General features: G+C 41.5%; 2 protein-coding genes across 4 annotated transcripts in view; one reads left to right on the top strand and one right to left on the bottom strand.

The window, feature by feature from the left end:
- WWOX (WW domain containing oxidoreductase) overlaps window positions 1-23,263 on the top strand; it is a 463,245-nt gene extending 439,982 nt beyond the window's left edge. For both annotated transcript variants that reach the window (XM_085071485.1, XM_085071484.1), the window contains one exon: window positions 22,181-23,263. In XM_085071485.1, coding sequence (XP_084927611.1) covers window positions 22,181-22,369 — 189 coding nt within the window. In that variant the 3' untranslated portion in view covers window positions 22,370-23,263. The remainder of the gene's footprint in view (window positions 1-22,180) is intronic.
- Window positions 16,022-24,542, bottom strand: part of MAF (MAF bZIP transcription factor) — a 188,326-nt gene continuing 179,805 nt past the window's right edge. The window contains exons 3-4 of one of the 2 annotated variants that reach the window (XR_014854487.1): window positions 20,752-23,490; window positions 16,022-19,827 (exon numbers count right to left, since the gene is read on the bottom strand). The gene's annotated coding sequence lies outside the window, so the exon portion shown is untranslated. Of the gene's footprint in view, window positions 23,491-24,542 lie in introns of both variants that reach the window. The other variant, XM_085071489.1, reaches the window with a different exon arrangement.

Below are 24,542 nucleotides of genomic sequence, written 5' to 3'. Positions count from 1 at the left end.
TTTTGTGAGTCTGTTGCTATTGTCCCTTTTCTTAATGAAAAACATGCATCATCACACGTTGGTTTCCTCCTTTATCTCTTCTGCAATACAACAGGCACAGTGGTGGGCATCCTGTTTTCTCCCACGCTGTCGTGGTTGTTGCTTTCAGAATAAGTTGAGTTTGAGCTCTGAGCTGAGGAGGGATTCATTGCTGTCCTCGTGTTGGTTAAGTTACTCACGCAGAGCCCCTGGGGTGACTCAGCTGAGCGTGGGCGGCAAACCAACACAAGTCAGGATTGCCTGTGCTCTGCACCCAACATCCCTTCTGCTTGTTAAACCATGGCCTGGATCGTTTGGAAATATGAGGACTTTGTTTTCTACCTTGTACGTTCATATCGTAAGGACAGAGCGCATCTTCTCCGTAAACATCTGTCAATGAGATAAAAATTACAGAAGCTTCTCAGAGCATGGCTTGGCGTTGCCGCTTGTAATTTCAGTTGTCACACGCTGTACACCTTGTACGGCAGGATTGCGTTGCTCCCCACTGCCAAGGGAGACTTCTAAGTGTACGTGACACGTAAGTGACACTGGTGTCACTGCTCACAAGGCTGTGGTTGTGCTCGTGGCTGTTCCCACGTGTGCTACCTCTGAACCTGCACGTCGCTGGGGCCATGGGATCAGAGCTGAGCTGAGGGTTGTGTTCCCTGCAGCAGTGTGGGATGGAGGGGTGCTGGCACAGCCTGGGGGTCCCATGGCAGCAGTGTCCCCAGCTGATGTTCCTTCCCCAGCGCTGAGCGAGAGAACAGACATGGCAAGTGGAATAACTGATGCTGATGGAAGTGAAATTAAAATTTAGAACCTGGGTAGCGGTGGTGATTTATGGCACTGTAACTGAAGTATGGGTTTTAATAATGTATTTTAGCTCCTACAAAGATGGTAGAAATGTACCAACTTCTATTAGCCTAAAAAAGAGAGGGAGCTTTGCATGGAGGTGCTTGTCCCAAAATGCAAAGTTCATCTGAATTTCTTTGTCTCGTCATCTCAGGAAACAAGAAAGGTTTAAATGTACTTTTTGTGCATACAAATGACCATCCTGTCTCTGGTCATGAGAATCTAAGTTCAGTTTTTCACATTGCCATTTTTTAAACTCCTCCTGTACACCAGAAGGCAAAAAGTGCCCAGAGAAGGTATTTAAAGTCATTCAGAATAGAAATTTTTAGTCTGTTGAATTGAAGTCTTTATAGCAGAATCCCTGGACTTCCAGTAAAATATTCTTTTTATATTATGATTTATGACCTGAGTCATGACAAAGTTCTGCCCTACAATTTCAACACTCAAGGAGAGAGGAGATAGACAGGTAATCTACAGGTTAATATTTTCTTTAGGTCTATGTACCACTTGTTTACTTAGAGATAAATTGATTGAACAGGCAAAGATCATGTGAGAATGGGTTTTGTTAGTTGTGTGTTTCTAGATCAATCATAGTTTGATTACTGGAAGTCCATCCTGTTATCAAATATATTTCTCATCAAATATTAATTAGACATGTGGACAATACTATGGAACTTCATCACTCTGTCACAGTGTTTGTCAAGCAAATGTCATTTGCTTTGCATTTTAACATAGATTTTTGGTTTATTGAAGTATTGGAGTTTACTTTCTTTAAAATAAATTTTAAAATAGTTTTTCTAGTACCAAGACATTGAAAAGAGACCTCAGCTTCTGCATTTTGTAATCAAAAGCTGGAGAAATACAAATCTTGAATCCAGTTCTGAAGTTAGGCTTGATGGTTCATGAGAGAGAGTAAACTGTAAGACTCTAGAAAAAATGGAAACAAAAAGGAAAATTATGAGGGAAGCTTGACAAAGTGGTTTGTTAATTAGTTAAATCACCTATAGGATCAGAAACTGGAGCTGCCCATGGCCTGCAGTCAATAAAGGGATTTTCTCACCCTTCTCAATCTCTAGTGTCAACACTAGGTAAAAGATGAAAACATTTTGATATAAAATTCAAAGATCCTGCCTAGCAGGATGAGATGGATTTAAACCACCATGGTGATTCCTAAATGAATTTGATTTCCAGATGCTTTGTGCTGTGATATCGGGGAATCCCAAGCTGAGAAGTGGTTGGTTTGGAACAGATGAACTGGAAGGAAAGGAGATCTAAGCAAGGGATCTAAGCATGGGAAGAGAAAAAGAGTGAAAATCAGGACAAAAGAGTTATGAGAAACTTCTGTGTTAGGATGTAAGTGGGATGATAATTTATTTTGTTCCTGGCACAATGAAACTGCTTAGAGGGAGAAGTTATTAGCTCTCCTTGATCATTAAACCAAATGGAGAATTTGGAATGAAGACAGCAGGGAAAACAGAGGTTTTGAGGAAGAAGATGACTTACTCTTTTATTAGTACTATCTGCACCCAATGTAATTGCCACCTCAGCTCTGGAATGGCAGGCTATGGCTTTTCAGAAGCAAGGAATGTAAAATTAGCTGGCCCTCGGCGTGGTGAGGTGTGAATAAGTGCAGCGTAAGCAGCAGTTGTGGTTGTGTTTGCTGAGGAGCATCTGAGGAGGATGTCATGCAGACTGAGCCGATGGTGTGGCAGTTTCCAGGGTTTGATACTGCCATGGCACTCGCTGCTAGAATTGTTTGGGGTTTGGTTGCTCACCGGGAAAGGCAGAAGGAAAAATTGTCACTGTTTTGGGAAATGTTGAGGACAGATTGCTTTGACATTCAGCAAATCAGGATACAACCCTTTACCCATCGCCAGCCTCCTGTTTTGCCTGTTATTTCTTTGCAAAATGATAGAAAACATTCTTCTGGGACACATGTCTAAGCATTAATCAGGCCAAACCCATCAATTCAACAGTGATGTTTTATTTCATCCAGACTCTCCTCTGTAGCAAGAAGCCACATTATTTCTGCATAAATTCTTCTCCCTTTTCCTGTATATTTTTGCCTTTCCGCCTTCTGACTGGTATTTGTTGAAGATATCTATGCACAAAGAGCCTTTTTCTCTCGTGCCCTTCCTGCCCATGTATTACAATCGAGCCCAAGTAACACGACAAGCGGTTGCTGTAGAAGTTACTGAGATATAAACAGAGAGACACAGCCTTTGTTATCTAGACATGAAGGAGGAAATGGAGAGTGGGGAGGGGCGGGGAGATTTTTTATTAACTTGCAGTTAGAATGGATTCGAGCTGCAGCATCAGTGGAAAGGTATATATTTACCTTTAAGTGCCTCAGTTTTGTGTGTTCATACCATTTCCCTTTTTACAGTGTGCAGTTTCTCTCACAGATTCCAGAACCCCCTCTTGAATGGACTCAGCAAGGCAGCAGAGCTAGGCCATCTTAAGCAGAGAAAATTACAAATTACTAATTTAAGTGCTTCTTGGAATAATTTTCTTTTTGTTTTGTGTAATTTGCACACTTATAAAATCAAACTCTCAGTTAAATGTTTACCCAGTAATTCAGCCAGCTTAAGCCATCTGCTAGTGTGGCATCTGCAGAGCTGTTTCGATGCATCCTCGGTATTGTTTCCTCCACACATCTTGTAGCCTGGTATTTTGGTTGCAAAAGGATCATTTTATTTTTCAACACAAAGGAAGTGCTGTTTATATCTCTGGATCTAATTGTCAGCTTTATTTCCAAACTCTACCTCAAATCAAGTTCTTATGCCTCTAAAAACCTTATTCTGATTGACGTTTACTTTTCAAAACCTGTATTCAGTCTTATCTTGCTCTTTTATTATACCTGCCTTTATATCAGTGTTCGAAAAAATCCTTATCATTTGTGAGGAGTATAGGTGGGCTTGGAGCATTAGTATTCATACTTGCATGTTAACAACTGTTATAACGTGTACCAGAGGGAAAATATTATTTCTTGTAAATGCTCAATAATTACAGTCTTTATTGCATCAAAACCTGTGTTTTGACAGATAGTGGAAAGCTTTCAAAGTTTGTGTGGGATGGATGACAGATAGCTGCAGGTGGAAAATATTTTTTAGCTATTGGGTTTTCTATCCCTGATTCTGTAAATATTCTTTCAAAATAACATTAACCTTCCACACAGGGTTGGTAGTGTTCAATGATAATACGTGTATTAGCAAAAGATACCTGGGAAATAATTCTTAATGATTCCATCTAATTAATCTATGGCTGGGACATTAACGTCTCTTTTCATTAAGTTGGGAAGTATGAAAGACTAGAGAATTACTGCTGTGCTGGATTTAGTGCTTTAGGTATAATTTGAATGGATGTGCTAAATTCTTGGTCGTAACTTGCACTAACACCTAGTCCAAGACAAATTAAAAGGGAGGCTTATCTGCTGTTGCACTTTCCAAGAATACCTGGATGCTTTTAAGCCATTTGCAGCATATGCCTGTGTGAAGAGATTTTTAATTTTTTTTATATACATCTTATGACACTTTCTCCAATAATTTCCAGCACATGTGATATCTCAGATTTTGTAAACACCAAGACACAGGATGAGGTTGGATGGTCACTTCTTCTCTTTTGCTTTTCTTTTGGTTTACTTTTTCAAGTGTGCTGGATAAACATTTGCATTTGCAATGAAGGCATATCAACCAAGCAGCCCGCTGCACTGCAAATGAGGTCATGAGAAGTCTGAGGAAGTTCATCTGAACTTGCAGTTCTTTTCTGATCAAGTTTGTGCTGTAGTCAACTGGACCTAACACCATGGTTTGTGCTGCAAGCTTAACTCATGTGTTTTAAGAATTTAAAGAGCACATTAGTGATGCTGCCTCCTCATTTGGCCACATCCTGGGTTTTGTGTGAAATGCCTGAGCCTCTGGAGTTTCAAGTGTCTCTTGAGTGTCAAGACACCTCGATAACCTAATAGGATTTTAGGTTTTCAATGAGTTTGAGAGTTATCCAGTTGTGTTTATTCCATCCTGAGCGCTGTGTTTGTAGTGTTTGGTCTATTGAAGTCAATGACAAGGCTCCCACTGACTTTAATGGGATCAGAATTGCCAACCTAGAGAGAAAAGGCAGCGGGATGCAAGATTTCTGTCAACTGCCTTTAATATTGCATCTAAATTGAGAAGGCCACTTCTCTTACTCCGAGGTTGTGGGGATGCTAAAGTGTACTTGACAGATGTCTTGCCAAGGGTTCAAGCTGATTGCTGAGAAGGAGCTCTCAGCAGCCCCTCACAGACTGAGAGTGAATGCAAGTTGGGCTTGAGCATCACTCCATTCAGAGTGATTAAACAAGGCAGAGACAAACTATCTGACATCAAGTGCTGCCACGTTTTATTAGCCCCTTGCATCACACAGAAGGCCAGAAGGCACCAGCCAGATATGTGGGCAGATATAAGACGTTCAGATTGCAGCTATGGTTAACTGATAATACTCCTGGAAAACAAATTAACTGTGTCTGGCTGCTGCAAGGGTTCAAATCTGACCTTTTATCCTTTTTTTCCATTGTTGGATGGACCAGCCAAAACTGTGGACTATAGCACTGTTTCAGATCTCCAGTAACTTTCTGAGGAAGAATTCTTTTCCAAGAAAAAGTCCAAGGAGCTGAGACAAAGGGTTTAATTTTGTACCTGAACCGTTTTTTCACAGATGGGACTCCCTGTGGAATGTCATTCCTTGAGAAGTCAGCAGGGGTCACTTAAGTTCATTATTTTGCAACAAATTCACTTTTGGACTTGTCAGAAAGTAAGCACTAAATATCGTTCAGGTATTTATCATTTATATCACTGAATGATTTTCCCTTCTGTAATCTAGCTGGGCTGAAAAAAAAAAAAAAGTGTTCAAAAATATGTAAGGAGAGTTAGATAGCACAGTTCCAATACAGCAGTTGGACAGAACATATATTTCACATGTTGCCAACTGAAAAAGATGATGCCACTTAAGAGCATATTGCACTTTAATAGAAATTTATTGTCAAAAGAGTATCCTTCTAGCAGGATATGGCATTGTGGCAAAACAGAGGATAGAGATCTCATTAGAGACAATCATTTTTACTTGTATGAAGCAAATGGAAAAATACTGAGGTAGAGTCAACTGACTGGCACCAGTGGGAGAGAATCTTCTGCGTGTTTGCTGGGAAGCCAGGGACATTTCCATTCCTCCTACTGGAGAAAGAAAGAGAGGTGTGTATCCCATCAAAATAATGCATTTCTTTCTTTGACTGACAGCACACGTTCACACTCACACTGTGGAGGCTCCTGCAGCTCCAGCTTCCCATCCCAGGAGCTCCCCAGGCTCAGAGAATCATCCCAATTCCCTCCCACCACTGCTGTGCTCATCCTCTTCCTCTGCCCTGGCCTCTGGAGCACCTTAGGCCTTCCATCATCAAAGCTTTGGCTGCATTTTTGGAAAGGGGTTCAGATCCAAATATTGCAAAAGCTAAATTTCCAGTGTTGGTTGCTTCTTAAAGGTCTATTTAAGGAGATCATTTAAAAGGAAGGCCTCTGAAATCCATGTGGACTCCAGCAGAAATCCTGGAGTTTTCTACACATTTGTTTTGTGTTTCAAAATTTTTCATGCAGGACAAATAATTTATTGAAGTTGTAGTGTAAGTCCCCAGTTATCAAGATAAGCTCATCAGAGTCCACCTTGAGCATCAACCAGAGGAGTACACAAAAAACCCTGTCTTTCACCTTTGTGGTGAGCAGGATATTACCCTTTTTATGAGAACACCATGCTGTTGTCAAGGAAAAGGTGAATGTAAAAAATCTGGGATGGGAAGAGCCTCAAACTGTTTTTGAAGCACTGAGTGTCATGTGTGGGCTTGGAGCTCCTTTACTCCTGAGTCAGTGCCAGCTGAAACTGACTGGTTCATAAATCTCATACAGAAATCAGAATTGCCTGGTGCATGATCCACAAGGCTTCTGCATGCACCTCTTTTGTACCCAGAGCAGTTTGGAGCTGGTTTAACTACCTGCCCACCTCAATCAGGACATGCTGTTTTCTTGGCGAGCCGTGGCACTGCAGGTCCCATTTCTGTCAGTGCCAGCAGAGCTCTCTGGGCTCCCATTCCTCAGCCTCCTCTTGCCTTGCACTGCAGTTTTTGTGGCTAGATTGAGTGAGAGCTACAACAAAAGGGAGCTAATGGTTCTCCCAAATTAGACTGTCTTTTGCCAGAGGAGTTTAAGAGGTGCATGGCTTAGTACAGCAGCTTTGGCATCGTTAGTACTGCAGCAGAGAAGGCTGTCCAAGAAGCCTGGCTGAGGCTGGAAGGAGGTGCTACAGACAAATGGAGAGGACACCATAAAGCCTCTAATCCTCCCAGAGATAAAGCACTGAGGGAGCTAATCTGGGACACATAAATTATCAGCACAGCAGACGTAAGGAAAAGCATTGCACAGAGAGCAAAATAGAGTTCAGTGGAACACAGGCCTGACCAGATGTGCAAACACACACCTAAGCTGATAGAAATAGGAACAAGGAACATGCAGTCTTCAGCAAAATTTAGGATGACCCAGTAATGTCATTCCTGACCTTACCACTACTGTGGAACTTAGGCCTGACTTTCTTCGCTCTCTTTGTTCTCCTGTTGATTAACCTGGGTATGAATGTTCCCTTTTTACATTTCTCTTTGCTACTTGGTTTGTTGCAGTTTATTCATTGTGTGATTGTCTTAAGAGAGCAAAGGGACTTCAGCATGGCAACTGAAAGCACAGGGATGCAAAAGTGCTTCATAGTCTGACAAGGTCAAGAAGTACCTATAGCTCAATGCACAAACTCTGGTACTAAATGTGAATTTGGTGTGTGTGAGGATATCCATGAGCAATACCAAACAATTGCATGAAAAGTGTCTGTAGGAGCTCAGATACTTCATTAGTGTTCACTTGGCATTTTAAATGAGCAATTTATAATATAAATATGTAAATATACACATGCAGTTTTGAATTTCAGCATTGGAGAAAGATAACCTGCTGCTGGGCAATATCAGTTCCTGCATCTGTAGAATTGCTGTGGGACATGTACTGATTTCCTAATAACAGTCAAAGTGATCATTCAACCTACATTTAGCATGCTGGGATTTAAAATGCAAAACAGCAACATACTTCATGCAAATGTCAACTCTGCCTATGTTCTGGGGTGCATGTCCAGAGGAGGAAACAATAAGTTTATTCTTCTCCCCAATTAGACTTCTGTGAAAGGCTCAGTTATGTCTCCAACTATCACATTGAACACGCACTAAAGCAGCACATTAATGTGCCTTTTAATGCTTCTTAGGAGTAGATCAAAAGAAATGTCAGGTGCACTTTGCATTCCTCCCGTGATGTGTCTGAGGCTGTTAGTGCATCACCTCTGCCAGGGCCGTTGTTCCCAGCCTGCTGGGCTCGGGCTGTGGGTGCTCTGCTGGGACACTGCCCTCCAGAAATGCTCAGGGATTTCCCTCCATCCTCCTACACCTCCTGTCTTGGCTCCACAGCTGGAGGAAGCCAGTAGAGACATGCTGCTGTCACAAAAGCAGGGTTTGGCCTTTGCTTTTCAGCGGGAGAAAGCGCTGTTGAAATCAGTCCCGGAGAAAACATCTTAAAACTCAAGATGCCGGAAAATGGAACTTAATTAATGGGAGCAAACTTGCAAGCCTCCACAGCAAACTGTTATTATTTTGCTTGCTTGCTTGAGGGAATATGTCAGAGCAGTGTTTACCTTTTCTTAGTACAAGCCTGGCTGCTCTACCCATCATTTACTTTTACGTGATTAGCAGGGGAACTCGTAGCTCTGTCACTCTAAACACAGGGTGCTTAAAATGTGCAAGAGACAACTTTCCTTAGCCAGGACAGCATTGTCATTCCACTGGCCCTGGCTCCCTTGGCTCCACCATGGAGTGGTGACTGATGCAGCCCATTGCTAGCACGTGGCTCTGGTTGGAGTATGGGGCTAATATTGGCCAAAAGATTGCAGAGTGCATTTGGCATGTGAGGCACAGCCAGGCTGTCACAGACACCCTCTGCTGTATCAGACACTGAGAACAGAGCTGGGATTCTGAGGTTTGCAGAGCTGAGTATAGCAAAAAAATGGAGGATGAACAGCAAAGAAAAAGTACCTGGTGTCAGATATAGGGGCAAAACTGCAAAGCAGTAGACAAGGCTAAGGAAAGTATGTGAGGAGCAAGAAAACAGCAATAATGCTGCAGTGTGCAGGATGACATGGATGAGGACAACAGGCTGGAATTAATGCAGAAGTGGGGGAGCAGTGAGAAGGGCTCAAGTTTTGTAACAAAGTTCATTTCTATATGTTTTCCTCTCTCAAATGGATGCCTGGAATAAATAGTACTTTCATTTCCCGTGAGGCAGAGGTGAATAATAAGTAGCTCATCTGGGGACGCCGATCTCCCCAACATCAGTCATCTGCTTGCAGCCTAACACTCCGGCAGCGCTTTGGCTGAGCAAATTAGCCTGAAGTGTTGTGCCCTTGGCTGGCAAATCCTTTCAACCCGGTTGAACGGACAAAATGAATACCCAGATTGTTCCTACGTCTGTTATTCTCTCGTGTTTATCTGGCTGAGCTGTCAGTCAGGCCATTATAACTGTGGTGCACACTCAAATGACTTGTCCACTCACAAAAGCAGAGTCTGTTGATGATAAGCTAAACAAAACTGGAGAGCGACTGTTGACAGAGTTGGGGATCTTGCAAATGTCTCAGGTAAAAGCAGAAATGCAATTTGGGAAGGTACAGATGGAGCTTTTCCTAGGCGTGTGTAGTTTTGAAGTGTTCACCGGGATTTGCCGGCAGACGATAAACGGGCGCTTGTAATGAATTGGGTTCCTCTCTACTTTAAACAAATTAAACGGCACAAAGAAGATGTCTGAAACTTGAATGTAAGGGCATACTGCACTTCCAAGAATTAATTAGCCTGAAAAGACGTAATTTACTCAAGCAGGCTTTGCCAGGGCAGAGCGTGGCTGCCCCAGCCATGTGCTGGGAGGAAGGACAAACACCCACAGTGCATCGGGTGGGCTGTGTGGGGCTGCTGGGGAGTGCAGCCAAACCTTCCCAAAGGGCTCTGCACACTCAGCCCTGGGCTTTAATTGCCCTCTTTTCTGCTTTGCAGGACCTGAGGATTTGAACGTGGTGGATGCTTGCTCCTTCCCAGGCAGGGAGGATGTTTGCGTGATGGGAGTTTATCAGTTTTACTCATGAAAAGAACTGGGTTTCTTAAATATCCAGCAAAGCAGTGAATGACACAAGTGGAATGTTGTAGGAAGATTTATTTTCTGAATTTTCTCATGAGGACCTTGAGTTAGAAGTAGGATTCTGAGCCACTCCTGAAACTGATTTGATTGTATGATATTAAATAATGCAGTGCCTTTCTGCTGAATCTGACTACAGCCAAAGCCACCTCGATACTTTAGTCTGATGTTTGCGGCAATAATTACCAAGCTTAAAGTTTTCAGATTGTGAATGTGAACAGTCTCAGGTGTTTGAGCAGTGCTGAGCCATATAACAGAAAGTGTCTCCTCCATCTCCTTCCCAGACAGAGAAACCCAGAATCTCCCTTTCTGCAGTGGAGAGAAAAGACAAGACTGAGTAAGGCTGCAATGGTGTAAATCCTCATAAGTGTCATGAAAAAGCAGAGGAAAACTTAAGTAAAGAAGGTCCTGTGTCTTGCTGGGAGTTTGTTAAGATGCACAGTTAGGGAGAGAGATGCTGCTGAGAGCGTGGCACAGCACGGCAACAACTCTTTTATCAGCATCTGGTGCCTTCAAAATCCCAACCCCAGTAGCCTTGTTGGCGGTGATGATAACTGTAACGGATGGAACAGCTATTTTTCATCAAATGCTTGTTAGTCAATTTATTAGACTCCTAATATACTAATGCACTCATTTGGCAGGCATCTCAGCAAACGAGGCTCGCCGTGGAGTGTACTCACTCAAAGTCACGGTAACTCGCAGGTTGCTGATTTCTCATCAGCACTCAGAAGATAATTTGCAAATGTGCCATTTATCATTATGCGCTTTGTAGAAGCAGATCTGGTGAATGGGATAAACAGATAAGAGAGACTAATAATGGGCATTTCCTTCCCAAACAGCCCTGCCGGCTCCTAGAGTATTATGTTTTATGCACCTTGCACATGCTGCACCTCTGTGTGCACCTGAGTTTGCTAGGGAAATAGCTGGGCAGAGTCTTTTAAGGCACTTATCTAATGCACTTATCCATCTCTCTGCTCAAGAAACACAGAGCTGAACCAGGTTAGGCATTGCTTGCTGGAATACATAAGATTTATTTTTGTTGCAGTTTAAAAGCAACGAGCATATGTGGACTTCACCATGAAAAGCCACCACTTACCTTCTAGCTTCGCTTTTCTCACTGGAAACATGAGCATCTGTGAAAAGCCACTCTTACAGCCAGCAGAAGGATTATTCAGGGGTGGGATGGTGAGGATTATATGGTGGAGGTTGCTGAAGGAGCACTTCTTTCCACACCAAAGACAACAGGCTTTATGGATGCTCTGACCTGTACTGCTGTTCACCACTGTGTTTGACTTTGCATCGCTGGCTGCTTTTTATTTGCTTGTTCACTTTTTACTGGGAAGAATTCGAAAGTAACAGAAGCCCAGTGATCAGTCTGCAAATGTGATTCCCATCTCCCTTTGTGGCATTCAGGGTGGAAGCCCTGCATACAAATCATTACTACTTATTTTTGCTTCTGCAGATGTGATTTTATTAAATGAAAGGTGTAACAAGAAGCCCAGCACAGGCAGGAGCCCTTTTGCCAAATGGCTCTGTGTGTTTAGCTCTGTGACTGCTCTCCAGCAGAGCTGGGAAACCATGCAAAGATATTGATAATTGATTCCGTTTTATATAAGTTAAAAACTAGCTTTTCCCTCCTAGTGTGAAGGTAATGGGTTTTGTCTGTAGAAAGATAATAATCCTATGAACCATTTCTACGCCCTCTACTAAAGAATAGTACAGCTTGCACTTGAACGTAATGCCCGTGTCAGCTCAGCTTTTTAAACATTCATCTTAAAAGAGTCTTCAAGGACTGGAAAGAGATCTTCCCCAGACACCAAGCTAAGTTTGTGGAACTTAAAAAGTCATGAAGATCCTGTCAATTAATGTGTTTATTCTCATAGATCTACTCTGGAAAAAAACATCAGACATGAAAGCTGTTTTCTTTCAATTAAAAAGTTGTCATTGCATTTAGTTTTCATAGATAATGGAGAGGGAATTTTTTTTCTCCCTTTTACTGTACTGGGGGATAAATGCATCTTTTTTTTACTTCTTACCTTTTTCCTCAGTGTAATCTTCATTTATTGCATGAAGAAAAAAAAAAGAAGGAAGAAGAGAGCTAAATTGAAACCTTGTCTCCAAATTTGTATGCAGGAGGTGACTTGATTTAGAAGCTTTAGGTAATTTCTTTTTTGTTCACACTCCTTCAGCTGAAAGGCTTCCACAAACAGTGTTACAGCACGGAAGGGAGGAGATGGAGAAATTTATCAAGCTATTTATCAAATTATTTTCACCGTCTGTCAAAGTCATAAGCATGCTAGAAAAGAAACATAAAGAGCATGTTTAAACAGAGGAGCATGTCTGAGTGAGCAGCTGGACTGCAGCACAACCAGAGATGTGGGGACTGCTCTTGGCTGCATCTGCCCTCAAACCCAGCCCCAGCACTTGTGGTATTAAATCCTGGCTAGACAGATTATGGACTGAGAAAATGAAAGAGAAAAAACCTCCAAACTGGCCTAGTGGAATGTATCCCTGCCCATGGCAGGGTGTTGGAGCTGGAGGATCTTTAAGGTCCCTTCCAAAACAAACCATCCCATGGTTCTGTGGCTCTGTGATTGTGAAGCAGAGGGAGAGGTCAGAGAGAAGGGGATAGACATCCCCTCTCTGAGTCTCTGCTGAGATTTACAGCTGGGGATGGTGCTGAATCTAAATGGTGCTCATCCTCGGGTGGGGAAAGAAGGATGAGATCCCATCCTGAGACAGGACCCTGCGCTTTGGAGAACACAGCCTTGGAATGTGCATCCTTGGTGGAGGGTCTTGGCAGACAGCACTGGCAAAGCAGAGGGGGAAATAAACAAAAAAACTACTGAGATTGAAGGAACCAGTCTAGTAAGAAATCTTTAATTTCTAATGAGCTTTAAAGGATTTGAGTTGATTTTTTTTTTAACAAACCAGTTCAAGTACATGCCTTCAGATTATAAAAGTACCTGAAATTGCCTAGAATATCAGCATGCATAGCTTGTTAATATTTACATATATTTACATGGGAAAACAAGAGAAAGATCTACAGTTATTTACAGTCTACATAGGAGAAGAGAAAGGCAGCATAATTGTATTTCCTAAAATACAGTAGTTGAATAGTCAGCACATGCATATTAAGATATATTTGCATGATAGAACGCAAATGTTTTAAGACATACCTTTTTAACTCCCTATGCTAAGGTATAGCATAATAAAGGTAATTTTTTTGTGTTTTGTTTCTAGTCTATTTGCATCAAGTGCTTTAAAATGTTCACTAACACAGCGGCAGCATTATTTACCCTGGCAATTAAAGCAACAGTACACACGATAATTTCCTACTAACTAGCAACAAGCTGCTGGTGAATGAAATATCTATTGTTTCTCATTATCCATTGACCAACATACAGGGATCTCTCCTTGTAAAGGCAGTGCCTAAGCTATCACCATTAATTATAGAAGTAATATAAATGAGACTCTACAGTATGTACTAAATGAAATATTAACAAGAGCAGTGTCTTTGAGCCTGAAAGATGCACTAACAGGGCACACTTTACAGCAGGCTATCTATGAAAATCACACATACATAATACAGGAGAGCCTGGCTTACAGCTCTAAGCCTAGACTTTAGAGGCCTGTTTGCTAGATCTGTATTATTGCAAAATACATTCCCTTAATTAGTTTCTGGAAGACAGAGTTAATAGTAACTTTCTTACCATGATGCTTCCCCATCATAACACCCTGTGGTTTTTCAATGCATTGTGTTATTGAGCAGTGTGTGTCTGTGTGTGTATGTGCATATGTGTGTGTGTATCAACAGATGAAAAACAGTCTTTATCTTTAAAACCTAAACAAACAGCTCAGTAAATATCTGTCCCAAAAGGTCACTTGCTCAAAAAGCATTGTGTTGTGTAGCTTTTTTTTTCTTCACTCACGTCTGAAATAAAAATCAGTCTAAAAAAATTATCTGTGCAGTGAAGGAAGAAGCCAAATGTCAGCATTGCGATGACATTCTTTGCAATGCTGCATATGAAAAGGTCTAATTTTGGACTAGTAATAGTATTAAAAAGCTATATAAATATATACAGCATATACAGTACTGTATGTATACATACATTTATATAAAGTATATATATAATTAAAGTTAGGTACAGCAAAAACCATAAAACATTTCAATTCAGCATAAGTTAATAACAAAGTGATTTCAATGAACTCTCATCTGTGTATGCCCAAACACCAACCAGACCAGTTCTGATGATTTAGTTTCAGCACTGTATCTAATCTCTCTTTTTGGCAGGATATGTTTATTGTCAACAACCTGTTTGCTCAACTCTCTAAATCACCCTTGCCCAGAAGAATCCACCTTTAGCTGGCAGGTTGTGTGTCTCAGGAGGATTTCCAGTCCTCCACAGGATTTCCATTTTGACCGACAAGTTGTGTTAGGACTGCTGTTGGTACAAATGTGCATCACAGAAGGGGAGCTGCCCTGGATGCTCAGGTGTGTGCCCAGGGACTGAACCTGCAGTGCTCTTTGCTCCTCACCCCACTGGTCAGGGGCAAGCAGTGGACTGCAGCATCATTTCTTCAGCCTGATCTCACCCGTTACACTCTGAAATGACAATCAATAATTTTCCTCAGGGATTTTTCCCAAATCTAGAAATGAGCAGAAGAATGTTGCATTGCTCCACTGCTCCACACCAGCCTGTGAGAGGAAAAGATCACAGACATTTGCATGCAGTGCTCAAAACTGCCATTTCAGTGGAGCAATGATGTCTTAAAAGTGTAAATCAGGTGTGAACGGGGGTTCAGTGGGCAGGAGAAGGAATTGCAGCACTGATGTGCCTGGAAATGTGGTGTGGATAAAGAGGCCTGGGAGGAGTGCTGCTGCTCCTGCCCTGAAATGCTGATGGAGCAAGGGAAAGCCACAGGCTTCACTGCAGCTTTTGGAGCTTCAGATGGCTCTGTGTCAGCCTTGAAACATTTTTCAGCAGCTGATTGTGGACTTTAATAAGATTCTGGGAAAGAAAGAAATACGGTGCTGCCTGTGGGAAACAGCTCCCTTCCAGGTGCTGTGGCTAAAGCATTCAAGTTGCACAGTCTGGTGTTGTCTTAACCATTGTGTGGTTTCAGCTGAGATATCTGTGAGAGGCTGGCAGATACAATACCAGACCTATGGGAAATATGTGCCCTTCTGAAAGACAGCTGTGGAGCATGTGGGATATCCCAAGGCAGCTCAGATGTCTCAAGATCCATGTTAGGCAACTGCATTTCAGCCCTGGTATGCCAGGGTGGCTCTGCCTAGCATTTGCAAAGGGTGGGAGAGATGAATGCGTGGCTCACCCTTTCAGGGACTGTTTCCCTCTAAAGCATCCATTTTTTTTAAATAACTCGCTGTTGTTTTGGCTAGTAAGAGTTTTACCAAGTTCTCTGTGAGCTGGGCAAAAAGAAAACTGGAGGAGAGAGGGAAGACACTGCAATGGAACAGGACCCAGACTAGCCAACAGCTTCATAGGTTAAAGAATTAAGTTTATACAATAGAGAAAAATAGGCATGATTTTAAAAGATAATTACATTTTTGTCAGCTATTTTGTCAACTTTGTTCTACACCTTCTACACATTTTAACAATGGTTTATAATATAACACTTTATACTTACACAGTGCTTTTCCAAATTAAGTGTGAAAGCACTCCATAAATCTGAATGACTCCTCACAACACCCCTGTGAGGTGGGTAAATAAGGGTACTGTCCCCATTTTATAGCTGGGAAAAGTGTGGTACATGGAGTTGAAGTGACTTGTCCAAGCTCACTAGCAAAGGAAAAGTCAAAAAGAGGAAAACAACCTGGTTCTCCTGACTTGATGTCCTGTATATTGTATTTTGTTTTCTCCTGTGGAATGATTGCAGACAATCTGCTTGATACTGGATGTTGGAGGTTGGAAATTTTCAGGTGCTACCATTGCTGTAATTGAGAACATACAGGGGGTTGCATAACACAAACAACACGGTGCATTATCAAAATACATTTATTACGATGGACACAATTCCTTTTGCAAAGTTAAAACCCAGAATGTAAGTTAAATATAGCTGCATATACTGAATAGTTGAAATAATCACTAGGTCTTAATGCCTCAGCAGTTGAAAACAAATCCTCTTTCGTGAACTACTGCAGTTTCCTTACTCAAAGAACATAGCACACTTATCTCCTATAATGTATGTAAAGAATACTGTAAATGTGTAAGGGTCTTAATGACACTAAGAAAAGTTACAGCTTGAAACCAACTATGCTTTGCTATGTAGAGAAGCTGATGGAGTTTTGAGTCTTTGTAGTTGGGAATTAGTTGAAAAAGGAATACATCAGAGGAAAAAAAGCAGACCTTATAGATTTCGGTTTATCCGTTGTATTATCTTCTAAGAGATGCTTTGCTGGTTTAAATGTGGTGATGGGGGAAGGGGAGGTGGTTGAGAACCTCTGGTTTAGATGTGGTTCGGTGAGACCTTTGAAAAGACTGTAAATACAGTGTCAGTTCAGGTCACGTTTTCCTGCTGGCACTTCGGTGGAAACAGGACCTGAAGTCAACTGAGCCCAATTTGGGGTTTAGATCATATTTGGCAGCCCCAAAGTTTTATTTCTTTAGCTGCAGATATGATTTCAATTTCATGCTCTCCCAAAATAGTAGAGACAGGTCTCAATTTCATATTTCCTTGCTGAAAAAGCAATCGAGGAATCCTGTTTTCTTACAGGACATTAATACAAACATATTCTGAGTGTTATTCATAAGATAACTGTGCATCTGGGATTGTTCTGAGTAAGAGGACTGCAGCAGGAACTGAACAGTTGTCCTGTCATCTCACAGGAGAGACTAAAACTTGTCCACTGCACTGTGGGAAAAGTGACTGTTCCTTACAGCTCTGAGTTATCCCAGTAGGAAAAGGAGCAAAGTAACCCCTGGCATTGAGAAGGAGCTCCCTCAGCTACAACTGGCCTCAGCCATGGGTAATACCACCAAACAGCTCTGAAGTTTGCTCCTAAAAGCCCTTCAGATACTGAGGGATCCTGGAGGTTCAATGAGGACACAAGCATTTTAGACTTGCAAGTGTTTTTCAGAAGAGGTCATTGTGCACCACATTGTTCACAAGGACTTGGGCTTGATAGGAAAAAGGAATAAGTACAGTTTGAGAAAGCTCTGCACCTCAGTCCCAGCTGGGGTTTGTTATCAATACCAGAAGGAAACAAACCCATTCTGAGGGCAGTTTCCTCCCCAGGCAGCACAGACCTTTGTTGTTCCAAGGAGATTTTACATTTTGCATCAAGTCAGGAAATGGTCACTGCTGAAGCCAGCTGAAGGGTTTTTCCCTCTCCAGCAGAATGAACTCTTCAGGGTGCTTCTCAGAGGCACAGAGAAGATATGGGACACCCCGGTGGTTTCATATCTGGGATATGTTCAGACTGCCTTGGTTGCTAGCTTAGGTCAGTGGTTGGACTCAAAGATCTGCCCAGCCTTAATTATTCTATGATTCTACCTCATCTTCACACTGCTGTGTAATGAGTTATTCGGCTGTCAATGGTGTGCTCACTGTGCTTTTGTGTGGATCTGATATCTCACTGTTAGGGATGTGTTGGCTTTGTCTAAGAGTCCTGATATGAATAACAAGAACAGCCTGATGAGTTTTAAGGACTTGCCTTTTTATTTCACTTGAGCTGCTTGCTTTGAATCTGGCCCTTGTCACAAATACTTGCCTCTCATGTCATTTTGAATTCACCTCTTTCCACTGGCCATCTTTTAAAATGCTCTGTGCTGATCTTAACCTCAGGCTACCAAGATAACTCGCCTTTATCCTTAATTTTTCATTAGAAAATAAACCCCTCCTTTTCAAAGAAGCTGATCCCATCTCCCTGGCAGACAATGTTGAGTGCTGTGTGCTCTTAACAGGGTTTAGAGTGGATCCTATTCATTCATAGTTGATAAATATACAGATAAGTTATGGCTTTGTTTCTATTATTTATATGCTTGGAATGTAAACTTGCTTCAGAACAAAAGTCTAATTTTAGAAAATAAACATGCTTTTGAAAGTGGACAAATCTAAAAACTAAACATCAACTGTGTAATATGTTTTCTTATCAAGAACATAAATGGCATCTCAGAATACTGACAGATACATTACCTATATTAATGAGGGGTTTACCATGTATGTATCTCAAGAACCCCTTTTCTTTTACTGTTAAGATATTCAATATTAGTTTGCATTCAGTGCCATCAGTTACAAACTGACTGCTAGCAGTTATGAAATAAATGCCCATGAACTAGTAGCTACTTAGTATTTTCAACTCAACAAAGGATTTTAGAAGGATGGATAATTTAGATCTTTGAGCCTCAACTATAAATAAACAGCAACTGCTGTATAAATCCCACCCTGCTGCAGAGGAAGATTGTATTACAAAACTGACAAATGATTTGCGGAAGAGAATGATGAACCCTTATTACTAAGACACTCTTCAACTTAATCCAAAACAAGATTCCTGGGTAATTTTACGTGCACTGGAAAGATTGATAGCGTGGTGCTTGCCTAGCAGCTTTCAAATGTTTGACTGGATCGGAAATGGCATTGAGGCATGATTAAAGATTCAGTTGGGCTTCTCACAAATTCTTTATCCTGTGTATTCATTATTGCAACCCACTGCCTTTGTTGCAGGTTAAGGAAGGCTGACCCCAGCTCTGGTGATTAGCACCCTGTACAACTGATGGACCTATGGAAAAAAAATGTTTAGGTTGCCCGATGCTTTTAGCATTGTTTATCAGCTGAAATTGTTGGGAGGGGGGGCCTTAATCACAATGGATCAGGGAGAGGCTGTGACAACTGACAAGCTCATTGTTTAAGACATTTTTTAACGAAGTTGTTAACATTAATTCTTTTATATAGTACTCTAATCTTCTTCAAATTATGTTCTGACATGGCACAAACCGCTTGGCATTGAAAGTCATTCAACAGTGATTAAAGTGCTCTTTTTATTGGTTTAAGAATGTTTCATCTTGTATCAGCAGTATGGAATTGTTTACTAATTAGATTCCCTAACATCCTCTGCTGTTGTATGCTGATGATATGTGAACAGGAAAGCTGATGAGCAAAAAATTAAAACTTGTTACTAAACTGTCATAAGGCCCAGCATATAAAGATGTCATTCAAAGGACTGTGTTCTTAAGGGATAAACAATATTTACTGAGAAACAGAGCAGTTTCTCAGAGGCATGCCTAGCTGTGCAGGCAGTCTGAACTTATCTGCAGCTCTGGCTCTTCACAGAGGCTTGTGGGATCAGAGTCATAGATGCAAAGGAGGGATTTATCCCTTGGGGACTTTCCCATCCAGTGGCTTCTAGACATCCCACTTTGGGCAGGAGGTTGGGCTGGAGAGCTCTTGATACCAATCCCTACCCAAAGTGGGATTCAGTTCCTGTGGCTCTGCAATGCTCACTCCCCTCTGTCCTTGGACAAGTCACTTAGGCAGATTCTCCAGTGTCTGAATGCAGCCAGCTCACATTCACCAAAGGAAATTAGGTGCTTAAATGGCTCTGAGAATCTGGGATTTACCTTCTGTCATGTAGTTTTGCTGTCTGAAGCATTCTCCCAGGCTTGATGAGTTCATGTTTGTCCATTATTGTGAGATAATAAAGCTTCACCCTCTGTCAACGAAGGGATAAATACAACTGCATTTCTCTTAAGTAATAAGAAAGGTACTTTTCTTTCAATGATAGAACCATTGAATTTTCTTCTTCCAAAACAGCCAACATGATTGAAACATTTAGAAAGAAGTAAAGATACACACAGCCAAAAAGCAAATGGCACATTGCTTACATCCAGTTCTCAGCAAAACACTGGAGGCATCGCAAGATAAAGTGCTTTGGGCTTCCAGCCACATAATCTTTTATCGCTTAAAGTAAATATCCTATGCTCACACAGGGAAAACTGTTCTCTTCTCCTGGAGTCTAGCTCATGTCAATGCTCGAGGTATAAAGCACTGCTGTTGTGCTCTGGGACATTTTTCTGCCTGCCGAGAATTTTGTTTAAACATCGTCAAATTCAACTCATTTGAAAAGATAAATTATTATTTAGGTTGGATTTTAAACTGGCTCTGATAAACTTCCATTTTATGAATTAGCTGAATTCTATTAGAGATAGCCTGAGTTTAGCTTGGCTGGACAGATGCTTTTCAGCAACAGCTTGAGGTCTCTTGCTCTTCATTGAGCAATTTAGTTTAATTTTACCTTTCTAATAAAAGTCCAGTTGAATTGCTTGCAAAAAACTAATAATACTCTTTAGGGGTTTTGATACATTCTAAACAGCTGAATACAGTGATCATGCCTGTGCTGTGGAGCTTTATAGGATAGTTGAAATGAGCATAGAACTTTTATTGTTCTCTATTAATATTATTTTTAGTAGAACTCTCTTCCATTTCTGCTACCACCTTTAAGATACTTTCTCTTTTTTTAAAAAAGATATTGGTTTAATAAGAGGATTACTATGTATTATACTAACTTTAAAAATATTTTGGTCTGTTGATAAATATATGCCTTTCAAAATACTTAATACAGACAGTTTTGGTTTACCTTGTGATGGGAGAGCATTTCTAAGCTGTGGAGTCATCATTATCAGTTTAATCCCATCTGCTGAGGAAAATGCATGTCTTGCAGACAAATATGCACTTCTTTGCTGCTACAAAATTGAGATGCCTCAAATGAGGAGAATTGGGGCTTTTTAAACTGCTTCCTGTCCTTGAAGGATGAGAATGCAAAGTAGAGGTCTTCTGCAGGTTGACCCCCTAGCAGCACCCTGAGTTTCCTTGGTTGTGACAATGAAAGGCCAAAAAAAAGGAGTGGAGGAAAATCACAAGAGATTGAAGCCTATTCTTTTTTCCCATTAAATTAACTTAATGCGGCAACAACTAATTTCTCTTCATTTACTTTTTCAATTGCACTTGGCAGCCTCTTTATTCTGATTCCTATCAGCTCATAATTAGTTACCACAGAAAGGACTAAGATGTACATAAATAATCATAAGATGCCAGATAAACTCTATCGGTTTTAAATTAGTGTTGTGTTTTGCTAATGCGCTCTCACCTATTATTTTTAATTATAGTTTACAAAGCAAACCTGCTTCTTGCCCTCTCTCCAGCTGTTCTGGCACTGTGCTTTTAGTCTGTGCCAGGCATTAGCCCATTGCCCATGCCAGGGTGCTTGCCTGAACCCTGTGGTCTCCATCTGCAGGTGTCTGTTGGGAAAATACAGAGAAACCCATTCTTTCTGTTTGAACATAAATTCACTTGGTATTTAAAAAGAAAAAAAAAAAGAAGAAAAAAAAGAAAAAAGGAAAGCCTGGTGTCTCTGCAGAAGCAGCCCCTCTGTGTGCCTGCAGCAGACAAACCTCCCACATGGCAGTGGTGACAGGTGCCATGGGGACACTGTTGATCCCAGATCCATGGGCAGCTTTGGCACCAATCCCAACTGCACTCTACGTGATAGCTCTGAACTGGAGTGCCCAGGTTAATTTTGCATAAGAGGTTTAGAAAACCCAAACAAACCAAATCCATCTCTCAGGCTGCACTGCAGGCCAGGACTGAGCATTGAGGATGATGGTCAAGTATTTCTGTGATGCAAAGGGAGGGTTTGAGGTGCTGCTTCTAAACCTGGCTCAACAGTTCTGCTGCCAAACACCACCTGGGCAATGCTGGCCACCAATCCAGGCTTTTACTGACAAGGGGCAAAAAACCTGGGTCTGGGGCTGTGGGGCAGGATTGTCTTTTTCTTTTCTTTTGCTCTAAGAGGGAAGGAAAAGACAAAAGTGCCCATCCAAGTGGTTTGTAAGTGTCCAGGAGGCAGTGCTTTAGCTGCATCCTTGTCACCGAGCAGGTTACACGAGACACAGCTTCAAAGGGCTGCAGTCGCAATTACAACCATAACAACAAACAATAAAATATCTTTCTGTACATTCACATAATTTTGCTTATTCTCTCTCTCTTTTTTTTTTGTTGAATTGCAGCAACAAGGAGCTGCCACGAGCGTGTACTGCGCCACGGCGTTGGAGCTGGAGGGCCTGGGAGGGATGTACTTCAACAACTGCTGCCGCTGCCTGCCCTCTCAGGAGGCACAGGCTGAATCCACGGCTGCTGCTCTCTGGGAGCTCAGCGACAGGCTGATCCAAGAGCGACTTGGCAGCCAGGCCAAATAGCAGGGAGCTCCTGCAAGGATCAAAACACGCGAGTGTGTGCGCGCTCGGGAACTGCCAACGCTGGAACCTGTCCAATCTTATCATCTAGAGGGTTTCCATGTACCTCAGATACAGATTAACCGGTGTTAAATGAAATAATAGCAGTCACAACATAGCGAAAAATGTTAAGTACTGGTGGGAGGTGGGGAATACTGTGGGTTAAAGGGACAATGTGGCTTCCTGGGGCTTAGTTAGTCTCGGTTCTCTTTCTTTTGATTATAGCCTGTTCGAAGTGTAACCCAAGGAGGCATCTTTTGTCTTATTTTACAAAAGCAATGCTGCAGATAATTTCTGTTGTTTTGATTAATGGGTAGGTTCGTAGCCCAATATGGGATTTCCTCCTTATTTTGATAATTACTGTCTGTTAGGCTTTAGGTATTGATTGGGAGATGGTAGTTGGGTTGATTCTTTTTCCCTACAAGGATTTTATTGGGTGTGGCAAATCAAAAGATTATTGAGGAAAGAAATCTTTTCTGCCCTTGACTGTTGGCTGCAAATACATCTGCACTGTCTAGAAAAAGAAGGTGCAGGAAGACATCTGAACAGTAATGGTAAAGTCACAGCTAATTAAATATTTCTGTTTTTTTTTCTTAAAAGATTACAATAAAGGATATGTTGTAAACCATTCCCTAAGTACTGTTGAGTTAGCAAAGATGATGATGTCTCCTTAAGAACACACAGAGTGTAATCAGGGGTTTAAATGGTATTTCCATCCATTTCTCAGTTCACAGTTTTAAGGAGTTTTTTTCCTTGAAAGTTCACAGTTTCTCAGTTCTCCTGGTACTGTATCCCATTCCAAATCTGTCTTTTCTTTTCTTTCCATTTAAATTCAATAAAACAACATGCTTGCTTGAATATCGTCACCTGAAGAGAAAGTTTTTCTCATTTCTGTAAATGTCTTAGTTCCATTTTTTTTTTTAGAAAAGAAAACTTGAGGAAAAATAAAGAGCTTCTTGTTGATGCCAAGAAAACGCTGTTTTTTTCTTGTTTCTTTCTGAGTTCATTTTGTGTATTTTGTGCTTTGTAGCTGTCTTCATGCCAGAAGGTTGTTCTAAGCCATCCTCAGTCCAGCATCACATTTTCTGTAGACAGAATATAAACAAATAAATAGAAGGACACATTGTTAATAGAAGTTTATTTGATCCCCCTGTTATTTATGCTTCATTGTTAACAGTCTGCCTTCCATGGTTTTTCTTGTCTGCAATCATAGTGCACTGAATTAGTTGTTGAACAGCAGTGAAACTCAAGGCTTCTGCCCAAGTGCAGCCTCAGCTGCTCCCTCCTTTTCTGCTCCCTTACCTGATGCCACAGCCTTTCCCAAAGCAGCAGTATAGAATATATGGCCTTTTTTTATCCCTGCTGTGCCACCTCTGTAGCAACAACGTTCAGGAGACAAGAAATCCTCCCCACTCATCTTCCTTGTGCAGCTCCTTTCCCCAAGGGCAGCACATCCTGCATAAAACATTTGGGATTTTTGGTGGAATAAAGAAATAAAAGGGGCTATTCCAGAAAGAACAACAGCCTTTTGCAGAGTAAGAATAAGTCTTTCTTGTCTCCTGGAAGTTTTCTCCAGTCTGTGCTACACAGACCAGATGCTGGTGTGGTGCAATGTCTGAAAATCCACGGTGTGGGTTGAAGGGCTTGCAAGTGGAGGTGATGGTTACAGCCAAATTCCTTGTGCTGTCTGGAGTTTATCTGGGAGAAGAAGTGATTAACTTCTGTCACCTGTGCAGCAGCCTTCACACACACATTATTTTTCCCTTCCACAGCCAGACAGAGTTACTCTCCTATAACCCAGGCAGTGTACAACAGCAGAGCTCTGCACTGGAGCTTGGCATTGCTGGGTTCACAAGAAGCAATAATGGAGTGATGCTGGGAGCTCTGCACTCCCCCAAAGGCCTGGGCCTTCTGCTCCATTCAGACAAACATTAATAACCTAATGAACAGCCTGATGTTCCTCATTGCTGAAATATTGCCTGCTTTTATGAGAATTCAGTACTGAGGGATATTGCCTGCCTTCTTTCAAGGAATATCTGGAAGGTTTTTCCTGTGTATACAACTGTCTATTTCAGTGTTACAAGGTAAGAACACTTCTAATGTTAGCACAGTTTTAGTTTTGCACTACTGTGAAGTA

The sequence above is a fragment of the Lichenostomus cassidix genome, chromosome 11 (genome assembly GCF_008360975.1).
Source record: "Lichenostomus cassidix isolate B80296 chromosome 11, HeHo_3.0, whole genome shotgun sequence".
NCBI lineage: Eukaryota > Metazoa > Chordata > Aves > Passeriformes > Meliphagidae > Lichenostomus > Lichenostomus cassidix.
Note: the sequence above shows the minus strand (reverse complement) of the source record. Positions and strands in the feature narration are given on the sequence as shown.